The sequence below is a fragment of the Palaemon carinicauda genome, chromosome 10 (assembly GCF_036898095.1).
Source record: "Palaemon carinicauda isolate YSFRI2023 chromosome 10, ASM3689809v2, whole genome shotgun sequence".
Classification (NCBI taxonomy): Eukaryota; Metazoa; Arthropoda; class Malacostraca; order Decapoda; family Palaemonidae; genus Palaemon; species Palaemon carinicauda.
Genome location: NC_090734.1, coordinates 65,372,257 through 65,392,879, shown reverse-complemented (window position 1 = coordinate 65,392,879; position 20,623 = coordinate 65,372,257). Strand labels below are relative to the sequence as shown.

The window sequence follows — 20,623 nt, the reverse complement described above, 5'->3', positions numbered from 1 at the left end:
CTTTATATATCTCTTAGAGTTTTAGCCAGATTATGTTCTAAGGATATCGTGTGGCTCTATGTTTTTTATACATAAGTTAATACTGGTAGGATCATCTGGTTAAATACTGTTTTTTTTTAGAGAAATTGACATTTTACTTTTCATAATCTCGTTTGTTTACCAAAAGTTCATGCCTCAATTATCCTTCTTTTAATACCAGGCTCATGTCATGGGGAATCACTTACTGTCTGTCCTCAGTAATTATATTAACTAATAATCTGCATTTTAACTAACATTATTTCACATTTACTCATATTCATTTTCTACCCTACACTTATGTTTTATCTATTGAAATCTTCTAACATCTTTTGCAATTCATCCCATGATTCACTAAACAGAACTATGTCATCTGGATATCTTAAAGTTACAGAGGTATTTTTCATTAATGTTAATTCCTACATTTTCTCAATATAAATTGTAAAAAAAAAAAAAAGAAAAACAAATATCTAGTCATATTCTGAATAATTTATGGGAGATGGAGTCTTCCTCTCTAACTGTTTTCTCATTCAGAATTTTGTCTCTATATTTATGCAGTTTTAGGGTTGCTTTACTTCCTGAAAAGATATCTTCGAGCGTTGTAACATAAGATTCCTCTATTTCTCTTCTTTGAAGGGTTTTCATTAATGTAGAAGTTTTGTCAAAATCAAAAGCTTTCTCGTGATGTAGAAAAACTATTTTTTTTTTCCATTAGTTGGCTAATAATACTGATATGGTCACTTGTTGAATATTTAATCATAAAGCCAGCCTGCTCTCTTGGTTGATTAAAGTCTAGCTGTCTTTCTATTCAGTCTGATATGATCTTTTTAAATATATTTTAACATTGTTGAGAGCAAAGTTATTGAGCGGTGATTGTTCAGGTCTTTTGTCTCCCTTTTTTGTGAATTTGTATAATGGTAAACTTTATCCAAACTTTAGGTATATAGCATTCTTGCAGATATTTTGTGTAAATTTCAGCTAGTTTTACTATTAAGAAATCTCCGTAATCTATTATTAAATGAATTGTTAGCCCGTACATATATTAGAAATCAATTTTGTTTTTTTCATAGATATATTTACATATTTTTTTATTCAAATACGCTCATAAATATTTCTGCATTGTATTATATAAAAATCTAAACTAACCTTTAACATGTTAACCTATACGATAAACTTACTATAAGTATATGATAATTTTGACATGCAAGACAATTATATTACATGAATTGTATACGTTATTCAGCCACTGGCTAGTCTTGTTTACTCTAATAGTGTTTTGCCCTATTTTTCTGCATGGTATAACAATTAAATCAGTAAATAATAAACTAGCTTAATATATAGATTAGCGATGTTGAGAAATACATAGAAAATCGAACTATGTTTGGCCAAAAATTATTTTCCAATTAAATTTACTGAAATAAAAAAACTCTTGTCACAAATATAGATTCTTTTGGTTTAGGATTAAAAGGTCATCCTACTAAACTGAACAGAAGCTTTATACGTACATTATCTCATATACTGTACATGTATATAACTCGGCACGTGTTCAATTCCTTCGTATAATCAATTCTCTTTCGGAATAGAGCTCCACCAACTTTGTATGTAGGCAATATTTTTCCACCTCAGACTTCCTAGTTCAATTTAACAGTACAGATTTCCGGATTATGATACATTGTATTTGAAAACAATTCAACAAATGACCTATATATCTTTAAATACTCTACTGTAATATGATATAAAATTATTTACTTTAAGTCTTTTTCAGCTAAACCACCTATCCTAATTAATGAAGTTTTTGATACATAAGATTATAATTTACACAATTCAAGCATTTTAAGAGCTACACTGTGATAAACCAAACCTTTTCAGTGTATAATTAAAATTATCTAATGTTTCTTCTACTTCATTCACGTATAAAATGTAAGATTCAAATCAGATACCTGACTTAGAACAAATAATCTGCCTAATAAGATTTATTAAGATCAATTTAAAATTCAACATCAATAAGTAATAAAGCATTGAGAGAAAACAATGTGGATAAGAAATAAAATGTTCCTCTAGAGTGCAGGAAATCATACAAAGCAGTACAAGGTCCACATATATCACACAAGCATGAAATCTTTCTTGTCCGCCGGGAAAAAAATCACCATTGAATTCAGGAGAATAAATATCCCTTGATGATACACCACCAATTTCAACAAACAATTTCTCTTTCTTTACCTGTTTCTCTTTCATCATTTGAAGTATATATCATATATAAAAGCATATTTCGTTACCAATTTCAGTATTAAGTATAATTTTTTACAGATTTTGACATCCTAATATACTTTTTTTTTATTTCAGATAACTACTCAAAAAGGAAAAATCTTTTGCTACGTCTGATCATGAAAGTTAATGTGGGAAAACTTTGTCATAAGTAAAAGAGAAATCATTCAAGACAACAATGAGTCGATTGATGGTATTTTATATGTTTGCAATATTGACCAAATAGAGAGTTCCAGAAATATTTCAATACATGTATGTTCCAAACAAATTCATTTGATGATGAGAAACTAAAAGAAAAGGGGTCACATTGTCATCAGAACTTAAAGAAGTAAAAGGATGTCAGAAACTTTCGTATATATTAGTCAATAGATCTGGACTAAATTTTGGGCAATAATACCGAAAAAATGCCTACTTACCCGACAGACCTTTTCATGACATCTTTTCTAAAATTTTCTGTTCGGAAAATCTAACTTCATTATTGACTTATTTTTTCTTTAAAGAATGAAATTTTAAATTTTCTCCCAAGATAAGATTCTTTTATTTGTTTGCAAGCACAACTTATGAACATAGTAATTTTCACCAATATTTTCTTTGTCCTTACATTTAAAAACCACTAATTTGTCTTTTTCTATTCACTGGTTTAACTTTTGTAAGTGCACTTGGAATTTCAAATATCTCGTATTTTCCTAGATGTGAAGCTCATTAATACTATTATTACCTCTTTCATATATTGGTTATGGTTAAAGCAAAAATATCACATACTTTCCTTATGATCAAATGTTATGATGATTTAGAGCACCAAATATAGTCTGTATTTTCTTATTCACCTCAATAAATTATTGGCAAGATAAAGATTTGCTTACTTAGACATCCTAGTTAAGTCATGTAGATTCAAAACTACTGGTCGCGACCCATTACTGTGAAATTAAACTTAACACTTAGAGAGAAATTCTGAAGAGTTAGTCCAGTTGACCAGTAGTAACTCATTAAGAATGAAGCATAGACATCAACATTGTCTTCTATTGACTAAGCCTTTCCAAGGACTATCGCAACTTGAGTATGGAAAGTGTCATTCTCTTGCTACCTTTTACAACCACTTACATGTGTGAGGCTGGTTTCTTAGTCTTAACCAAGTTGAAGTCAAAAGAAAGAAATCGCCTCGAGGCCACAATTGATATGCGTGTCGCCCTAACTTAATGCAAGTCACACTGGTCCACACTGATAAAAATTTGCCGTAAAAAACGGTAAAAATCAAAGGAAAAAAACGTTACCATGCATTTACGGCTTTGAAAACGTATATATTGATGTTAAGGAGTGATATAACGGTCACCAACCGTAAAAGATAATAACAAAGTAGGGTAAAAATTACGGTCGCCTGTATTTCACTGAAATACGGAGAATCTCTGATTTAAATTACGGGTTTTTAACAGTGTAGGATAACCAGCAAGGTCACGCAAGTCACTAAATAGTTAACCTTAATTGCAAAGGAGTGGAAATTATTCTATGTTTGTTTACACACATGAACTCACACTACTGTATACACACGCACACACACATATATAGATTATAATGTCTTTTAACATATATTGTGTTTCAGTTTCAATCCATGTATGATTGTATACACATACACACACGAATATATATATATATATATATATATATATATATATATATATATATATATATATATATATATATCTGTGCGTGCGCGTATATATATATATATATATATATATATATATATATATATATATATATATATATATATATGTGTGTGTGTGTGTGTGTGTGTGTATGCGCATATATATATATATATATATATATATATATATATATATACATATATATATACATTTATAATTCTGATCTAAATGTCTCTTTAACATAAATTCTGTTTCAGTTTTAATCCTTGTTCTTTGATAATTCTGGTCATTTGTACAATATGTTTGTGAGTGGTTCCTGGGAATGATGTCATAGTAAAATTAGGGTCACGGCTGTAAAAGTTTGAAGAATCCTGATCTGGAAGATTTAAGTATGAGATTGAAAGATTTGAATCGTTTCTTCTATCATTTTCGATTATTTGTAATCTATATTAGTTTAAATCTATAGCTTAATCTAGCTTACAATAGACCTCCATAGTATTATTTTAGACTAGCAAGATATTGTAGAATGCATCGTGATATTTTATACTTTCTGGATACAAAATAACCCGCTGGTGGTGAAATGTAAGAAATATTGCTTAATTCTAATCTTAATAACAATCCATAAATAGCTCTCAAGAACATGAAATACAAGTGCAAAATTCTGTGGTAGAAAACATACTATACGTGATATAAATTTCACGCAGCAAAAAGATAACAAAGTTGATTGGATAAGGATAAAGATAGGGAAGTGGGGAATAAGAAAGAGCACCCCTGGATACAATCCAGTTTATAACCCGAAGGCAGGTACTCGGGATGGAAAGGAATAAGGAAAAAAGGGAGAAAGAGAAGTACAGGAGGAGAATAAAAGAAAGGGGCAGACCCTCGTGCGATGTTAAGTTGATTTAGGAGCCACCTGCGAGTGCAGGCGACTAAGAGTGAAAAGAAAAGGAAAGGACGAGTAGGAAGAGGAAGGGTTTTTGGTTCACGCAGTCTAGCCCTGTTGCAAGTAGAATGCCTGTTGGAACTATTCGAAGGAAAAAAAAGTTATGATGTCAAATTGGTAATGAAGTTATTTATTGAAAATTTATTCAATTTATTAATTAAAGATATTTATTTATGTTATTTTAATCAGCTGAGATATATCTCGGGCGGGACGGATCACAATTGACTGTGAGATCTAGTCTCCTCTACCAGTTATGATCCCGAGCATGTTCCATAGTGAGATTTCTAGTTAGGGTGCAAAGGTCGTCATCGTCTAAAGCAAGTTTGTCTCAGGTTTTCTGGCCAAGTCTGTGAAACCTGACATTGAAAAGCTCCAATTTAGAATACTGATGTAATTCCCTGATTTTATTGTAATAGGGAGGGCTCTCTTTGTAGGCTCTCCTCGAAGCCTTATTTTGTATTGCCTGCATCTTATTTAGTGAAGATTTACTAAGTGCTCCGAATATTATAGTGGGGTACTCTAACTGAGGTCTTACTAATGATTTATATAAACAAAGTTGAGTTTTAGTTGACAAATTTTTAAATCGTTTCAATTTATCAAGAGTTACTTTAGAAGCAGTTATTCTCGCCTTAACGTGTGGAAGAATGCCAGATTTTTGGAAGTTACACCCAAGTATTGTTGCCTTTGGTTTGAGTTGATTGGATGGTAGAGAGAATACTGTCAACCAAATATTTCCTTGAATAGGCTCCCTAAAAATAGCTTATGCTCTTATTAGCCAAGATATACATTATTATTATTATTATTATTATTATTATTATTATTATTATTATTATTATTATTATAGGTATTTACATATATATATATATATATATATATATATATATATATATATATATATATATATATATATATGTGTGTGTGTGTGTGTGTGTGTATATACATATTTATATATATATATATATATATATATATATATATATATATATATATGTGTGTGTGTGTGTGTGTGTGTGTGTGTGTGTGTGTGTATGCGAGCTGGACAAAAACCCGAAAGCCGTAAACCCGACAGGCACAAGCCCGAAGCCGGTATCCCGAGTCGCTAGGTTACCGACATACCCAAGATCCGTGCAGGGATATTCCCTACAATAGTGTTCTTCCTAACCGCCTTGGTCCAGCAACCAAACAGTTTTTTTTATCAAAATAAGGGCAATTGTCTTAATCCTATCCATGGAGAGTATCCATGTATCATAATATCTTTATAAGAATCTTTGATGAGAGTGACAGAGATAGAAATGATTATTATCTTTTTCGATTCCCTTGAGAGAGAGAGAGAGAGAGAGAGAGAGAGAGAGAGAGAGAGAGAGAGAGAGAGAGAGAGAGAGAGAGAGATATTATTGTAGCGAACGAAGTGAGTGACCTTATATGAAATACCAAATTTTTTCTTATATATCTCACCCAACCTGTAGCCAAGTCATTTTGGAGTAGGGGTGGCGGGGTGTGGGGGAGCAGCAGATTTTTTTCGGCGGCGGAGTCAATAACTGCTATATCAATGAATATATTCAAATGAAATTTTAAAGGATTATTCAGATATATGTGTAAGCTTTTTCTCTGCCAACATTCATGTTTATACCTGCTATCGGCATGCCCTGGCTGTCACTTTTACTCGTAAGTGATGATTTTTGGCTTCCTTTCAAAAGGTTTTGTAAGTAAGTGTGTATACGTTTCTATTTTTACAATTATGAGTAAGTTTTATCATATCTTGTGTATTTTTTTACTATTTTTGTATTGTATTGTATATCTTATTTCTTATATTAATTAAATTGTAAAGCCATCTCTGTGATTCATCAATAATAATCATATGATTTGTGGACGAGCCAACATTAGTATAAACTGTAAAAAGTTTACCGTTATGGCCCAAAAGATCCCATATGGGATGAGCATGGTCCGCCTAAACTCGCCCGAGGTACCCATAAGGGATACTTTATTGCATGCAATTATTTCGCTAATTTATACAGAGGAGTGAAAAGGTCTTGTATTTACCAATGCAGTAACATACTAAAAGAATTTTTTAAAGTTTCCCATAAAACCTAAGGTGGACTTTAAAGGGTTAACAGTAATGACTTTAACCGGAGATGGAATAATTTCTTCGAGGGTTGTATTACTAATTCGAGTACTGAGAATCACTTGGATTCCTATGGACCTCAACTTCTACCTCTTGCTTGGTAGCTAGATTAATTGGGACGTTAAGTTCAGGTAGAGATGACAATGCCTTTATAAAAGAACCTTCTTGTAGACAGGTACTAGAGGGAGCCTCTTTCAGTTTAGTTAAACAATCATAATAATTTGAATGTTTTGATTTTGGAGGGGTTTTACTTACCTGTCCACGTTTTTTTTCCCACTTGGGTAAAAGCATCTGTGTTTTGGGTGGTCTTATCAGTTATTGTTACGTTAAATCGGTTCTGTACATTAATTAGGAATTTTTTGCTCTACTTGATAATTTTGAGTAGTACTGCTATTATTATTATTATTATTATTATTATTATTATTATTATTATTATTATTATTATTATTACTTTAAGCTAATGTATTGAAATGCATGTCTTTAGATGATCGTATAGTAGTATCGGCTATAGTGGAAAAGCACGATTTTAAATTGGCAGGCTTGGTATTTTTACCTGGCACGGTTGTAAGAATAGAATTCTCTAAATGTTTGGATGTTGAAGTACTTGATGATAATGAGGAGTTTTCAGGATTCTGAAACTTAGCATCATCTGAAGAATAAGCAATTCTAGTTATTTGTTGAATCTGGTGGACTCATCATTGGCAGTTTGAATTATGGCTTGCTCCAGATTGAATTTGGGACAATGTTTTGAGTTCAGAGAATGAGCTCCCTTGCAATGAAGACAGAATTTGTCTGCCTTTCATTCTGTAGAGAGGTCATTTAATTTGGAACAGTTAAAACATCCTTTTCCCATTGGTGCATTTGACATTGACATGGCCGTGGTCATAACAATTATAACACTGTATTGGTTGTCTATGAAATGTCTTTACGGAAATGTTCACGTGTCGGATTTTCATGTAGTCAGGAAAAATGACGAAGAAAATATGACAAATTTGAAAGTAATTTGTATTTTTTCCAAACTATACAACCTTGAGCTCTTTGCTATAGACATGTTTCGGTGAAAGCTGAAAACTAGCCATAAAGTTGTCGGAGGTATAACTGCCCACTGTTGGTCAGAGAGGTATTAGGGGATGGTAGACAGGTGATATGACATCACTTTTTGATTGCAGGCAGGACTTTCTGTCAGATAGCTGATGGCGGGTCAAGTATGAGTAAAGAGCTCAAGGTTTGTATAGTTAGGAAGAATACAAATTACTTTCAAATTTGTCATTTGCTCTAACACCTAATACAAACCCTTTTGCTCTTTACTGTGGAGACTCACCCTCAGGAAGTAGGAAGGCCTAACCATAACTGGCTGGTACAATAACCGGGGTGCGACTTTGTGCCTCGCACAAGCTTAAAAGAGGCACCCTAACACATCATTAAATCTCAAATGTATGCAAGAGCTAATGGCCTGGCGATTCCATGTGATGTGTGAGAGCTGAGCATTGTGATATGATCAGGTAAGGATTCTTGTAATAATAAACTCCACATAGATATTGCCCGACTCCCCCTCACAGGGAGGACGAGTACTGTACATAGCAAATATATTTCATATATCACGTTACATAAGGGATATGATTTTTACCTGCAGATGGAGGAGGTCAGGTAGCAGAGTTCCGTAGGTGCTGCACCTCAAGAGAGAAGATGAAGAACAAAAAGGCCAGTCACTCCATCACTCATCCCAAAATAACTCCCAGATAACATCTGTCCTCAACTGACTGCCACTTCTCCTGCAATGGAGCCGAGATGTCTTAAACCACATTTTGTGCAGGCACCACAGGACCTATATAGAAGGTATCCAGGTTCCTTTGGGTTATATCTTGCATATTGTGGTCTGTGAAGGCCGTCTGATGCTTTCAAATACTTGCCTGAAATACGTACACCACAGATTGATCTATTGATTTGTAGTTCTCTGGCATCCTGACATCTAAGGTCATTAATGCCGATATCATTTGTTATAAATAAGAAATATAAGGAAATTCAATTTAAAACAATAAAAGTAAAGATCTCCTTATAAAAGTTAAATAGCTTTCAGAAGACTTGCATCTGAAATAAATATAAAAATACCGTTAGCATGGTATGACATACCGTGTCCAAGAATCTTGGCAAAGGTGAACCTGCCATCCTCACCTCGAGCCTCAAACAGATATCTGTTTCTTAGGGGCTAAAAGTGGGGCATTCACTCAACAAGTGCCTCACTGTCAACGGTACCAGACAGTCGCTGCAAAATGGTTGATGTTGCCCAGTCATCAGAAACTTGTGTGTTAAGCGAGTATGACCAATGCAGAGACGACAAAGAGCAGTCTCTCACTTTCGGGGCACCATGTTATGCCTCCAAGGAGATAGATATAACATTAGTTATTTCTCCCATCTTATTTCCTTCTAAGCTATCCCAATGTTGTTGCCAATTATTATAAAAAAATTCTTAATGATTGTTAAAAATCTTTACAGAGCATGGGATACCTTCCTGGTAGCAACTTAGCTGCAGCATTTTTTGCTATTAAATCTGCCTTCTCATTCCCAGACTGTGCTGGAACCCAACAAAATTGAATTGTTATCCCTCTTGGTCCAAAATCTAAAATCTTTAAAACTAGAGAGTTACTGGAATTTCAAAATTCTAAAGCTTGTAGGACACTTCTTGCATCACTAAAAATGTTAAAAATTTCCCTTCTCTTTTAACGCTATTTGTTCAATAGTGGTTAGTATGCCATATAGTTTGGCAGTAAATATTAAAGATTTTAGAGGAAGTGCACCTCTACATTTAAAAGCATTACTAAATATTCAAAATCCAACACCAGCATCACATTTGGAGCCATCAATATCGATTCCCTATGTTATGCAACATGTTCTACAAAAGGAGGGCTGTCTTCTAAGTCAGTCATGTTCTTTTTAATACCAATGAAATATCTACAGAAAGATATCTCTGGTAATATCCATGGAGGGGTTGATGATATCTGAAATGGAAGCACCTTACTTTTAGCTATATCAAGACTGTGTACCAATTGTTTTACCCGAAAACTATAGGATTGAGGAGGTTTTGGGTGCAACTCAAAATATCTACAATGCCTTACAAGATTTGCAGTCTGATATGCTAAAGAATTAGGAAATCTTTGCAACCTATAGCAATATCGAACAATTGAAGACTTTCGGTAAAGGTCAAAAGATAATACTCCAGCGTCAACAAGGAGGCTTGGGAGAGGCGAAGTTCTAAAGGCTCTGTGGCCAATTTGATACCAGTATCATGTATAGAATCTAAATTCATTAATTGGCTAGGGGTGACTAAGGAGTATATTTCACGCCCATAGCTAATTTTGAAAAAATTTAAGCCTTGTATAACTTTAAAAGAGTTTTGCGGTCTGCCCCCATGATGTATGGGACAAAACTTTTAAAAGATTCAAACCTTCAAGACATTTTACTTTTAGGACTTTCAAGTGAGGAATCCATGTCAGCCTGCAGTCAAATATTAATCCTAAAAATCTAGTTTTACTTACACATGGGATATGTTGATGTACATATCCGGGTCTGGGTGTACTCCCCGAATACCACAACCACAGAAGTGGACAACAACAGTTTTACTTATCAAAACCTCAAATCCATTCATATTACTGCACTGGACAATTTTGTCAATTGTGAGTAGTTGTTTTCTCTCAGCCATTGCCATTCTAGCTCCAGCAAATGACATGAAGAGATCATTTACAAACAGTGTTGAGAGAATATCTTGGGGAATGACAGAGGATATCCCATTAATGGCTAGTGCATATAGGGTTATACTGAGCACACTACCCTGGTGAACTCCTTCTTCCTGACATTTCCTCTCTAACAGAGTTTCACCTACTCTAACTTTAAGAGATATATGCGATACAAATGCTTGAATAAACAATAGTAGCTCTCCTCTCAATCCCAAATTATGAATGGTTTCAAGTACTGTATGCCATATCTCCATACAGTATCATATGCTCTTACATGGTGCTGTTTGGAAGCAAAGGCTTCACATATAAAGGAATCAAGTCATATCAACTTATCTGTTATTGAGTGCATTTTTTTCTAAATTCCCACTAGATAGGTGATAAAATACTTTTTTCTAAAGGTACCACACCAGTCTTGCATTGACCATCTTCTCCATGCTCTTACATTAGACAAGACGTCGATGTAATTACTCGATAGTTTGCCACTAAAAACTTATTCTTACCGGGTTTTATAAAGGCTAAAATAATGGCTAGTTTGCTAACACTTGGATAACTATGATCATGCCATATTCTGTTAATAATGCTTAAAAGGAATAACTCAGTATTAACAGGTACACGTTTAATTATAATTCCATCGGGTCCAGGGGCTGTATCATTGCAATTAGCAAGTGCAGAATCAAATTTCCTTCCAGTAAAAGGAGTATTGTAAGATTCCTCCTTTTCTATTGCAAAATTTAGTATTTTCTGTACTTCAATGCTTCTATATTGGTGACCACGAGCTGCTTAACCCTTTCATGTTACATTGAAGAAATGATCGGCCAAGGAATTGCTAACCTCGGTTGCTCCAGTCACATACTGACCATTCAACTTCAACAGTGGTGGTAGGTTGGGGGTAGATTTGCCTGCTATCTTTTTTACTTTCCTCCATACAGAAGATGGTGGTGTTCTACTGTTGATGGAGGAAACAAAAGATACCCAAGACTGGCGCTTAGCTTCTTTCATGGCACGACAAAACTGTGCACTACATTTTTTATATATTATCAAATTCTCCTCTATATGGCGTCTATACAATCAAGTAAAAAATTTTCTTGTGGCTCTGTGCAGGGCAGTTAATTCGGAAGATTACCAGGGGACTGGTCACCGTCTGAATAGATCTGTAGTTTTGAGAATTGAAATGACTCTTGCTTTATGGAGAGTCCCATTCAGTAAGTCTATGACATCATCATCACAGTCAAACTGTTTAGCTTTCACTTCAATTTCACTTAGCTCCCAAAATCTATTCCAAACCGCCTTGTCGAGATTCCATCGTGGCGATCTCAGTAAAGGTGGACCATTGTTGGCGTTTATAATGATTGGTGCATGATCACTAGTATGCTAATCATCTAATGTTCTCCAATCAAAATTGAAAAGGCCGTTAAAGCTTGCAATTGAAAGGTCAATGCATGACAAGGTACCTGTCTGGATATAAAAGTATGTGAGCTCTCCTGTATTAAGGAGTTCTACATCTGCATTCTCCATAACTGATGATATAATATTACTCTTTGCATTTTCCCCAACATTGCCCCATAAAGAATGTCTAACATTCAAATCTCCTAGTAAGATAAAAGGTTGAGAGGGTTGTTGAATCCCCTCTACTAAATTATTATATGAGATGTTGTCATTTGGAGGCAAGTAAAGAGAGCAAATTGTGTATTTTATCCCTATATCAATTTGTACAGATAGACATAGATATTCGGGGAACTTCTTAACAAACATATATGGTACTTCTGACATGGCTCCCTACTCAGTGATCATATGGTGTCCTCTACCTAATATATTCGTGAGAACAAGAAATTTTATCATCAAGTTTACTCTCCTGTAGACTTATAATTATGGGGAGTGCTCATGAATGAGGAGCTTAAGTTCTTCATATTTGGCCCTTAAACCCTGACAATGCCATTGCAAAATGGAGGAAAAAGCTATTGTTTGATTTTTGGAAGACACATTGGATGAAGTTTTTCCATTAGAAATTTTTTATCTAAAGCTATTTCCCGGTGGTTTCATTAGAGAGGGACTTGATAGATTGTTGAGTTTGTATTTTTCTTTTTGCCCTTGCGATCTAATTGTTGAGGGGGAAGGTGGACCTCATCTTGAATTTCTGATTTATTTAAGTGGTCTTTTGGTTGATCGGAAACATCAACAGACAAAACATATTTTTTTTTACCTCATAACTTTGATGTTTCTTATAAAAGGGGGTGACAGAAATGGAGGTCTCCCTTTTTTTCGTCTATGAGGTGGTGAACTACCAGTTTTTTGCACCTTTCCCACTACAGTTGCACCAGGTAAGTAGGTTTAAAGTGGAACCTCCATCAAATCAGGAAAGGACACACCTGAGAGTGGTTTGTACTATTGTTTGTAATGGGGGAACGCAGGTTGTACAGATATAGGCAATCCTCTAGTGTTGATATGCTGTGGAAAAACCTCAAGAGACAATGTGCTTACCTCGTATTGCAGCGTTTTACTATTAGATGGCGTATTTCTTTATTTAGAACTACTGGCAGTACTAAGAGGGTTTGGTGTCTCCTGTGATAAATTCCCTCTTGATTTTAATGCTTTTGCATAGCTGCTTGATTTATTCAGCCGTTTGTCGGCATGTCCCCCACGTACATGTTCTAATCTAGATTTTTGCGGGCAGCTTCTTCCAGCTTAAACAGCTCACAGTTCCTATCACGGACTTTAAGTGTACATTCTCTATGGTATGATTTGGAACAAGTGCTACACATTTGTTCATTTTTACAAACTTTAGATGGGTGTCTAAACCTAAAACAGTTAAATCATCACAATGGTTTCTGCTCGAAAGGAATAATATGAAAAGATACATCAGCATCCTGCCAAATACATATAATCATTGATGTTCCAGGAACCTTATGTACTTTCCATAAATTTAGTGGACACATGGAAAGTATCTCCTTCTTTGTAAATTCGTACAGGTATTTATTGAAAACTACTCTCCTTTCATGACTAAAATTTAGGTGGGGATTGATTTCTAATATAATTTCATCACTGCTTGTCTGTATGTAAGAGAGTATTACAGATTGCATCGATGATTTGGCATGGATAAGGTAATTATTTTTCCCAAAACGAGATATATCACCAGGTGCAATGGTTTCTACTTTTTTTCTGATTTAATGTGCATATTTCCAAATAATACTCTACTACCACTTTATGTTCAGCCACAACCCACATTGGTGGTTTTGACTTTCTTGGGGAAGGCATGGGTTAATTTACATCTTTTTCAAAGCAATCAGCAGGTTTGTATACATCCAATTCCTTTGGGACCTTATCCCAGAGCTCCCGTGATGTTAAAATTGTTAATTTTGATATTCATATTACAAACTGCCTTAACCGCTTTGTCATGACTATCAAAAGATATCCATGAATCCCACCAAGAAAAATTGTCGACCAAAGATGGGATCAGCTGAGAAATAATTACTAACAATTCTTCATCTATGTTCCAGGTAATTATTGTGGTTGATAGAAACATCCTAACAACTCAGTAATTGACGACCAAAGATGGGATCAGCTGAGAAATAATTACTAAAAATTCTTCATCTATGTTCCAGATAATTATTATGGTTGATAGAAACATCCTAACAACTCAGTAATTGGCGACGCCCAGCAGTACGAACACACGTAGAAGATACATTGGGCCTTATGTAGAAGGACGGCCAGCACAAGGGAAGGTCCTTTTGCCTATCGATGGACAAGAGAAAAATCGCCCAATGAAGATGGTACAAGCAGCGGAACAGGAATTTCATCAAACAAACAAAACAGGAAAAGGTAAATTGTAAAGTTGGGTAGGCTACAAAACAGATAGGAAGTAAACTTGTGACTGCAGAACAGTAGCTTAACCTACTGTAGGTAAGAAGGTAAGACTCAAAATGCCTTTTGACATTGAACATCCTGAACGTTTCAGCATCACAGCTGAGCCCAATTCTGTTGCAACACGATGGCAATAGTGGTGTGAGGAATTTAAGATTTTTTCAGGAATGCAAGGAGTATTCATTTTTATAGATGATATTTTAATTGCTGGTAAAGACACAAGAAAACATAGAGAAAGATTGCGAACAGTTCTGAAGAAGTTGAAGGAACATAATGTTAGAGTAAATAAGAGCAAATGTATTTTAAAAGTTGATTCAGTGGAATACTTAGGTTTTGTATTAAATGGCAAGGGTATTCACAAAACTGAAGAGAAAATTAAAGCTGTACAATCAACAAAAGTGCCAGAAAATGTTAAGGAATTACAATCATTTCTAGGTTTAGTAACCTTTTATGGGAATTTCATTCAGAATTTGTCTACAATTGCACATCCATTGTATAATCTGTTGAATAAGGGTGTAGAATGGAAGTGGACAAAAGAGTGTCAGGAATCTTTTGAAAGAATCAAACAGGAAATAACATCACCTACATTCTTAGTACATTATCAAATGGATTTACCAGTTAAATTGGTATGTGATGCATCAAACATAGGTCTAGGTGCAGTATTATCTCATGTAATGTCAGATGGAACAGAAAAACCAATTGCATTCACTTCTAGAGTATTGAACAAGGCAGAAGGGAATTACTCTCAAATAGAAAAGGAAGGTTTAGCATTAGTTTAAGGAGTTAAAAAATTCCATATGTATCTTTATGGTAGGAAAAAGTTCACACTTGTTACAGATCATAAACCTTTATTAGCAATATTGGGTCCAAAAGCAAGTTTACCGACGTTGGTAGCTGCAAGACTACAACGTTGGGCAATTACGTTAGCAGCGTACCACTATAATATAGAATACCGTCCAACATCAAACATGGGTAATGCAGATGCTTTATCCAGATTACCCGTAGACAAAGCTCCAGAGGAGTATGATGACAGTGTTCTGTTAATTTCTGTATATGATGTACCAATAACTGCAAAAGATGTAGCACACAGTACCAAGAGAGACCCAGTACTTAGTAAGGTTTTTGAGAGTTTAATGACAGGTAGGGACTTATGTGGAAAAGAGGAAAATTGTAAACCCTATAAGGATATATGGTATGAACTGAGTGTAACACAAGGAATAGTGATGAGAGGTTCAAGGGTAGTTATTCCTAATTCACTGAGAAATAAGGTTTTGTCTGAAATACATGCTGATCACCAAGGTATTGTAGGATCAAAGTTAATTGCAAGAACTTTTGTATGGTGGCCAGATGTAGGTAAAGATTTGGAATCTTATATAAGGAATTGTACGAATTGTGTTATGCAACAGAACAATCCTCAATTTGCTAGTATGCATCCGTGGGAGTTACCCAGGTATCCATGGGAAAGAGTTTATATAGATTTTGCAGGTCCTTTTTCAAATTACTTTTTTGGGCTCAAGCCATGGCGTCCTGATGGAAGGTTCCTTTTTGGTAGCTTCCTTGGGTAAATAACTACTAAGATATTCCCAGAGAATTTAACCACAGGTTATCACAGAATTCTAACTTCTGGAGCGAGTATCCTAAAGGTTTCCCTTTAAGACATCGTATATCAACAGGGGACGCATGTATTAACGCGCCACATAGCTATCTACACCCCGAACAGAGTTAATGCTTCGGTGTGTAAGGGCTGAGAATAGCTGGGAGCCGTTCCATAGCTAATCTCATTCGTGGCTACTACTGATACTCGAGACGTAAACAAACGGGCGCCATTGCTTAAATGACGTCACGTCCGTCTTTATCCTTTGTTCAGTAGCTCGCCCTACTTAGACGGATTTTCCCTGTGCTTCACTTATCGCTTTGCATCTACGTAATGTCGCTACCTTCAGCCTCGCCTTCTTCTGGAAAGTTGAGTACAAGGTTCCAGTATTGTTTAGTTAAGCTCTGACCGTAAAGTAAATATTACTTTCCGAGATAATTGCTATTTTGTGGCAGAGCTGTGCCTCTACCGGACCCGCCATTTTATGGCGTCGTTGTTGTTATGCATGCCTTATTTAGTTAGCCACAACAACGCTTCTGGCCTTATTTACTAATCAATTACATTAGTTTATTTAGTCTTCATAGCTAGGAACTTTTATATCGTGTTTCAACGCTTTTTATCGGTCATCGATTGACCTCATACCAGTCGGCTACTATAGCCCCAGGCCAGAGCGCCTGTATATAAGTGTTCATGCATGATTTTATTAGTGATCCTAGGCTAAGTTATGAAGATAGTGGCATTATTTTACAATACTTTCGACCGTGATGCAAGTGTTTTTTCGCCTTCAGGGACCATATAGGGGATAGGTTAGTTAGTGTCCCTTCCTAACCTAACCTACTTGTAGGACCCCTATATGCTTCCTTCATCCCCTGCCTTGGCACTCCCTCTGTTTAGCCTTGATTCCCTTTCTGAGTAAGGGGATCAAGTGTCTAATGGAGTATTCATCGCCTCTCAGTCCTCCCTAAGGGAATGACCCCCCCCCCCCCCCTTAGGGTTGCGTCCGAGAGTGAGGTTAGGCTAGCCCTTCCTCTATGGCTAGGAATAGTCTATGACTGTCCTGCGATAGCGATATGTCTTCTATCCTTCCTAGTTCAGGGCTCTTAGCCCTGTTCTAGGTTAGGTTTTGGAAGGTTACTCTGTCCCCTGCTGAAACTGTACCCATGCACCGTTTCAGCCTGGCGGCCTTATCTTAGGTTAGGGAGTGTCCTCCCTTTCCCTAGTGGCCGCTCTGGTACAGAACCCCTTCCTTGGAAGACTCTTCTCTTCTCCCCTCCCCGCCTATCTCTTGTATAGCCTAGCCTACACTTAGGTTAGTCTATACCCATCTGTCCCCTGTCCTACAACTCCTCCTTAGGGTGGAGCGATAGGGCTACCTTGAGCTTCCTTGTGCAGTCCGTTCTGGTACATATACCCTTCATAGTGTCCTATGGGGTTAGCCACTGGATGCGTTCTGCATGTGGAGGTCTCTCCCCTCTTGGGTGTCCCCTAGCCCTCCCTTGGGCTACCCTAGCTCCCGGTCCTCTGCGACCCCGGCTCCTGGGTGATAGAGCCTGCCTCTATCATGGGTACACCCTCTCAGGGGGGGATGTCTGGATTCCATGACTGGACTTCTTACATCCCTCCCCCTGTCTCTCTCACTATCCGGGTGCCGGTCCCTTGCCGCCTCCACTGTCGGCGATACCTGCCTCCTACCTTGGTGACTCTCCCCTACCCTCTGCCGCCAGCCCCTCCGCTTGCCGGGGGACTGTCGACCGCCGCCGGCTCCCGCCGACGGCCTTCCTCCTTCCTCCTAGCTTCACCGTCCGCCTGCCGGTCGGCCACCGGAGTGCCGGCATTCACTGCCGGCAACCTGGTTCAGCTATACCCATCCTTATCCCAGTCACCAATCCGGCATCCTCCGACCGCCGGAGCCGCCGCTCCTCTGCCGGCGTGCCGCCGTTGTGCCGGCGGCCGCCACCCTGGCTTTACTCTTGACTTACATTTTGTCTGTCCTAATGCCAGAAACTCTGCTGAAGCGGCCTCCGGCGTGCCGGAGGTCTGCCGGAACCTCCCGGAGGCGTCAAGGATACTTGCACCCCCTTCTCCTAGCTATCACTTGTATACTGATAGCCCTACACTGCAAACAGATAGCCTGTTTACACTCTTTAGATCAGTGCCTTGGTACTGTTCTATTAGTAATCATGCTGTCCCTTTGCATTCTTCAATATTCCAGCATGCTGCGTGCATCTTAGCGCGGCTGGTTGCCGGAAGCAGTTACCCTAAGGGACCTGTTAGCTCCCTAATTTGGGACTGAGTGATCTCAGTCCCAAACTTATCCTTGGTTTTCCACGGAATTCCATTGCCCTGCGGAATTTCAGGGAATACTATCCTGTGCCTTCGGCCATCTCGGATTATCCAGGGATAAAGCTTGCGGTAGCCAGACGGGCGAGATGCATGGAGTATGTTTTCTTTACTACTTCAATCTCTATGCATCACACCCTTTCTTTAAGTTAATATTAATGATTAATCTTAACTTAGCTTAAGAACCATTCTTATGACTCCCCCATACTCATTTTCTCTTTCTTCCACAGGAGGAGCAGATGAAGTGTGACTTCGACTTCTGCGCTGTGAAACGCCCGCACTTCTACGGGCATACGGCTTGCAGGACTCACGCCCCTTGTGCTAACAAGAAAGGGGATCTGAAATTCTGGGACCCACTGAATTGTACGGTCTGCCAGGCTCAACTAGTTGATGCCTTCCATAACCCTCCCTTAGCGGAGGTCAGGGACACTTCTCGGGATAAGCTACGCAAGTGGGTGCGTGGCTTCCAGAAGAATGCCACCGGACCGTACCTGGCCACTGAAGAAATGAGGTCACTCTTGTTCCCTAAGGCCTCCCCTGATTCAGTGGTACCCAAGGATGTGATTCCCACTGTCCAAATTACAGTGGAACCTGATGTTGTCATGGCTCAGTCCATGCACGAGGGCCGCCTGGATTCTGAAGATGACGAACATATGTCGGATGTCTCGGAAGACACGGAGAAGACTCTTATGGCTCAAGGAGCTGAAGATGACGAAGACCAGGTGGAATACGCCGAGTCGGAGCAAGAGGTCGCTCCTCCTTCCATCTCCGCTCCTACTCCTACACCGACGGAAGTATCTATCCCGTCTACCTCCACGACCCCGGATCCCTCTTCTTCCACTCAAGAAATGATCTGGTTGATTAGAGCCGACATGGACGACAGGTTAAAGGAGAATCAGGAGTTCATCAGGTCCATGATGGGATCCAGAGAACCGAAGAGGATTTCGGTTAAGGATCTCCCCGCTTGCTCACATGCCAACCTGTGGAGGTATGCTGAGCATATGGTTATCGCGACCGGCAGGATCTTTATCAGCGACAAAATCGGCACGGTCCCTTTGGAAGACGTGGAGTTCTTCCCAAACTTTGAGGCCTACACGGACTGTTACGTCCGACTTCGTTCTGAACCTGCCTCTAAGGAAGAGACCGAACCGAAGGAAGACATAGTGTTCGATCTCGCGAAGGCCCAGGCTATGCTAGCCAACACATTCAAGAGTAGGGGTTTTACCTGCTTTAAGCTTCCGGCCCTGAGCAAGAAGCACCCTACTTATGTCGCACCTGAAAATGCGGTACTTCCATTCTTGGAAAAGGCCTTCACTGCGTGCCTTAAAGCTGTGGAAGAGGGGAAAGCCTGCCCTGCACTGGAGGAGTGCAGACCCTTCTCCATAGTCACTCCCCCTGACGCTCGACACTGGAAGGATATCCAGCATACTTTCGTCGTGGGAAAGCTAGATCCTGACGTCGCCGGACGTCAGTTTAACGAAGACCTCCCTAAGCTCAACGATCACCTCCTTCGTCGGGAACAAGATACGAAGGAGAGGCTCGCAGCATCTATGTCTCACCAAGTCCAACTTGAAATTATGGCCTGTGACACCAGAGTACCAGACCGCTACATGGTACTCTCCAAATCCCACATGACAACCGTGATGAAGGACTTGTACCACTTCATGAAGGCTCGGAGAGCCTGTCGTGAATTCGTATTCGCAGGTGCCACTGTGAAACACGAACCCCGGAGGCTGATTTCCTCCAACATCTGGGGTAAACACCTCTTTCCTTCTGACCTTGTGAAGGAAATCACCGACAAAGCCGCCACGGAGAATAGGAACCTTCTCCACAAGTGGGGCATGTCAAGAAAAAGGAAACCCTCTCAGGACGACGGACCTCAACCTAAGAGGAAATCCCTAAAACAGAAACCCCAGCAACGTCAACAAAGACGTCAGTTTCCGGGACCCGCTACCTCCCAAGTGGCAGCTCAGCCACAACAGACCTTTCAATTGGTCACCCAACCGGTGTTGTCACAGTCACCGGTCTTCACCCCTGCTTTCGAGCAACAGAACTACCTTTCGTCCCAAAGGTAGAGGCTCAAACAGAGGTGCAAGCAGAGACGCATCTCGC

General features: G+C 38.2%; 1 protein-coding gene across 2 annotated transcripts in view; it reads left to right on the top strand.

Moving 5' to 3' along the window:
• Nucleotides 1-3,121, top strand: part of LOC137648622 (uncharacterized) — a 448,032-nt gene extending 444,911 nt beyond the window's left edge. For both annotated transcript variants that reach the window (XM_068381561.1, XM_068381562.1), the window contains exon 23: nt 2,359-3,121. In XM_068381561.1, the coding sequence (XP_068237662.1) occupies nt 2,359-2,435 (77 nt within the window). In that variant the 3' untranslated portion in view covers nt 2,436-3,121. The remainder of the gene's footprint in view (nt 1-2,358) is intronic.
• The last annotated feature ends 17,502 nt before the right edge of the window (nt 3,122-20,623 follow it).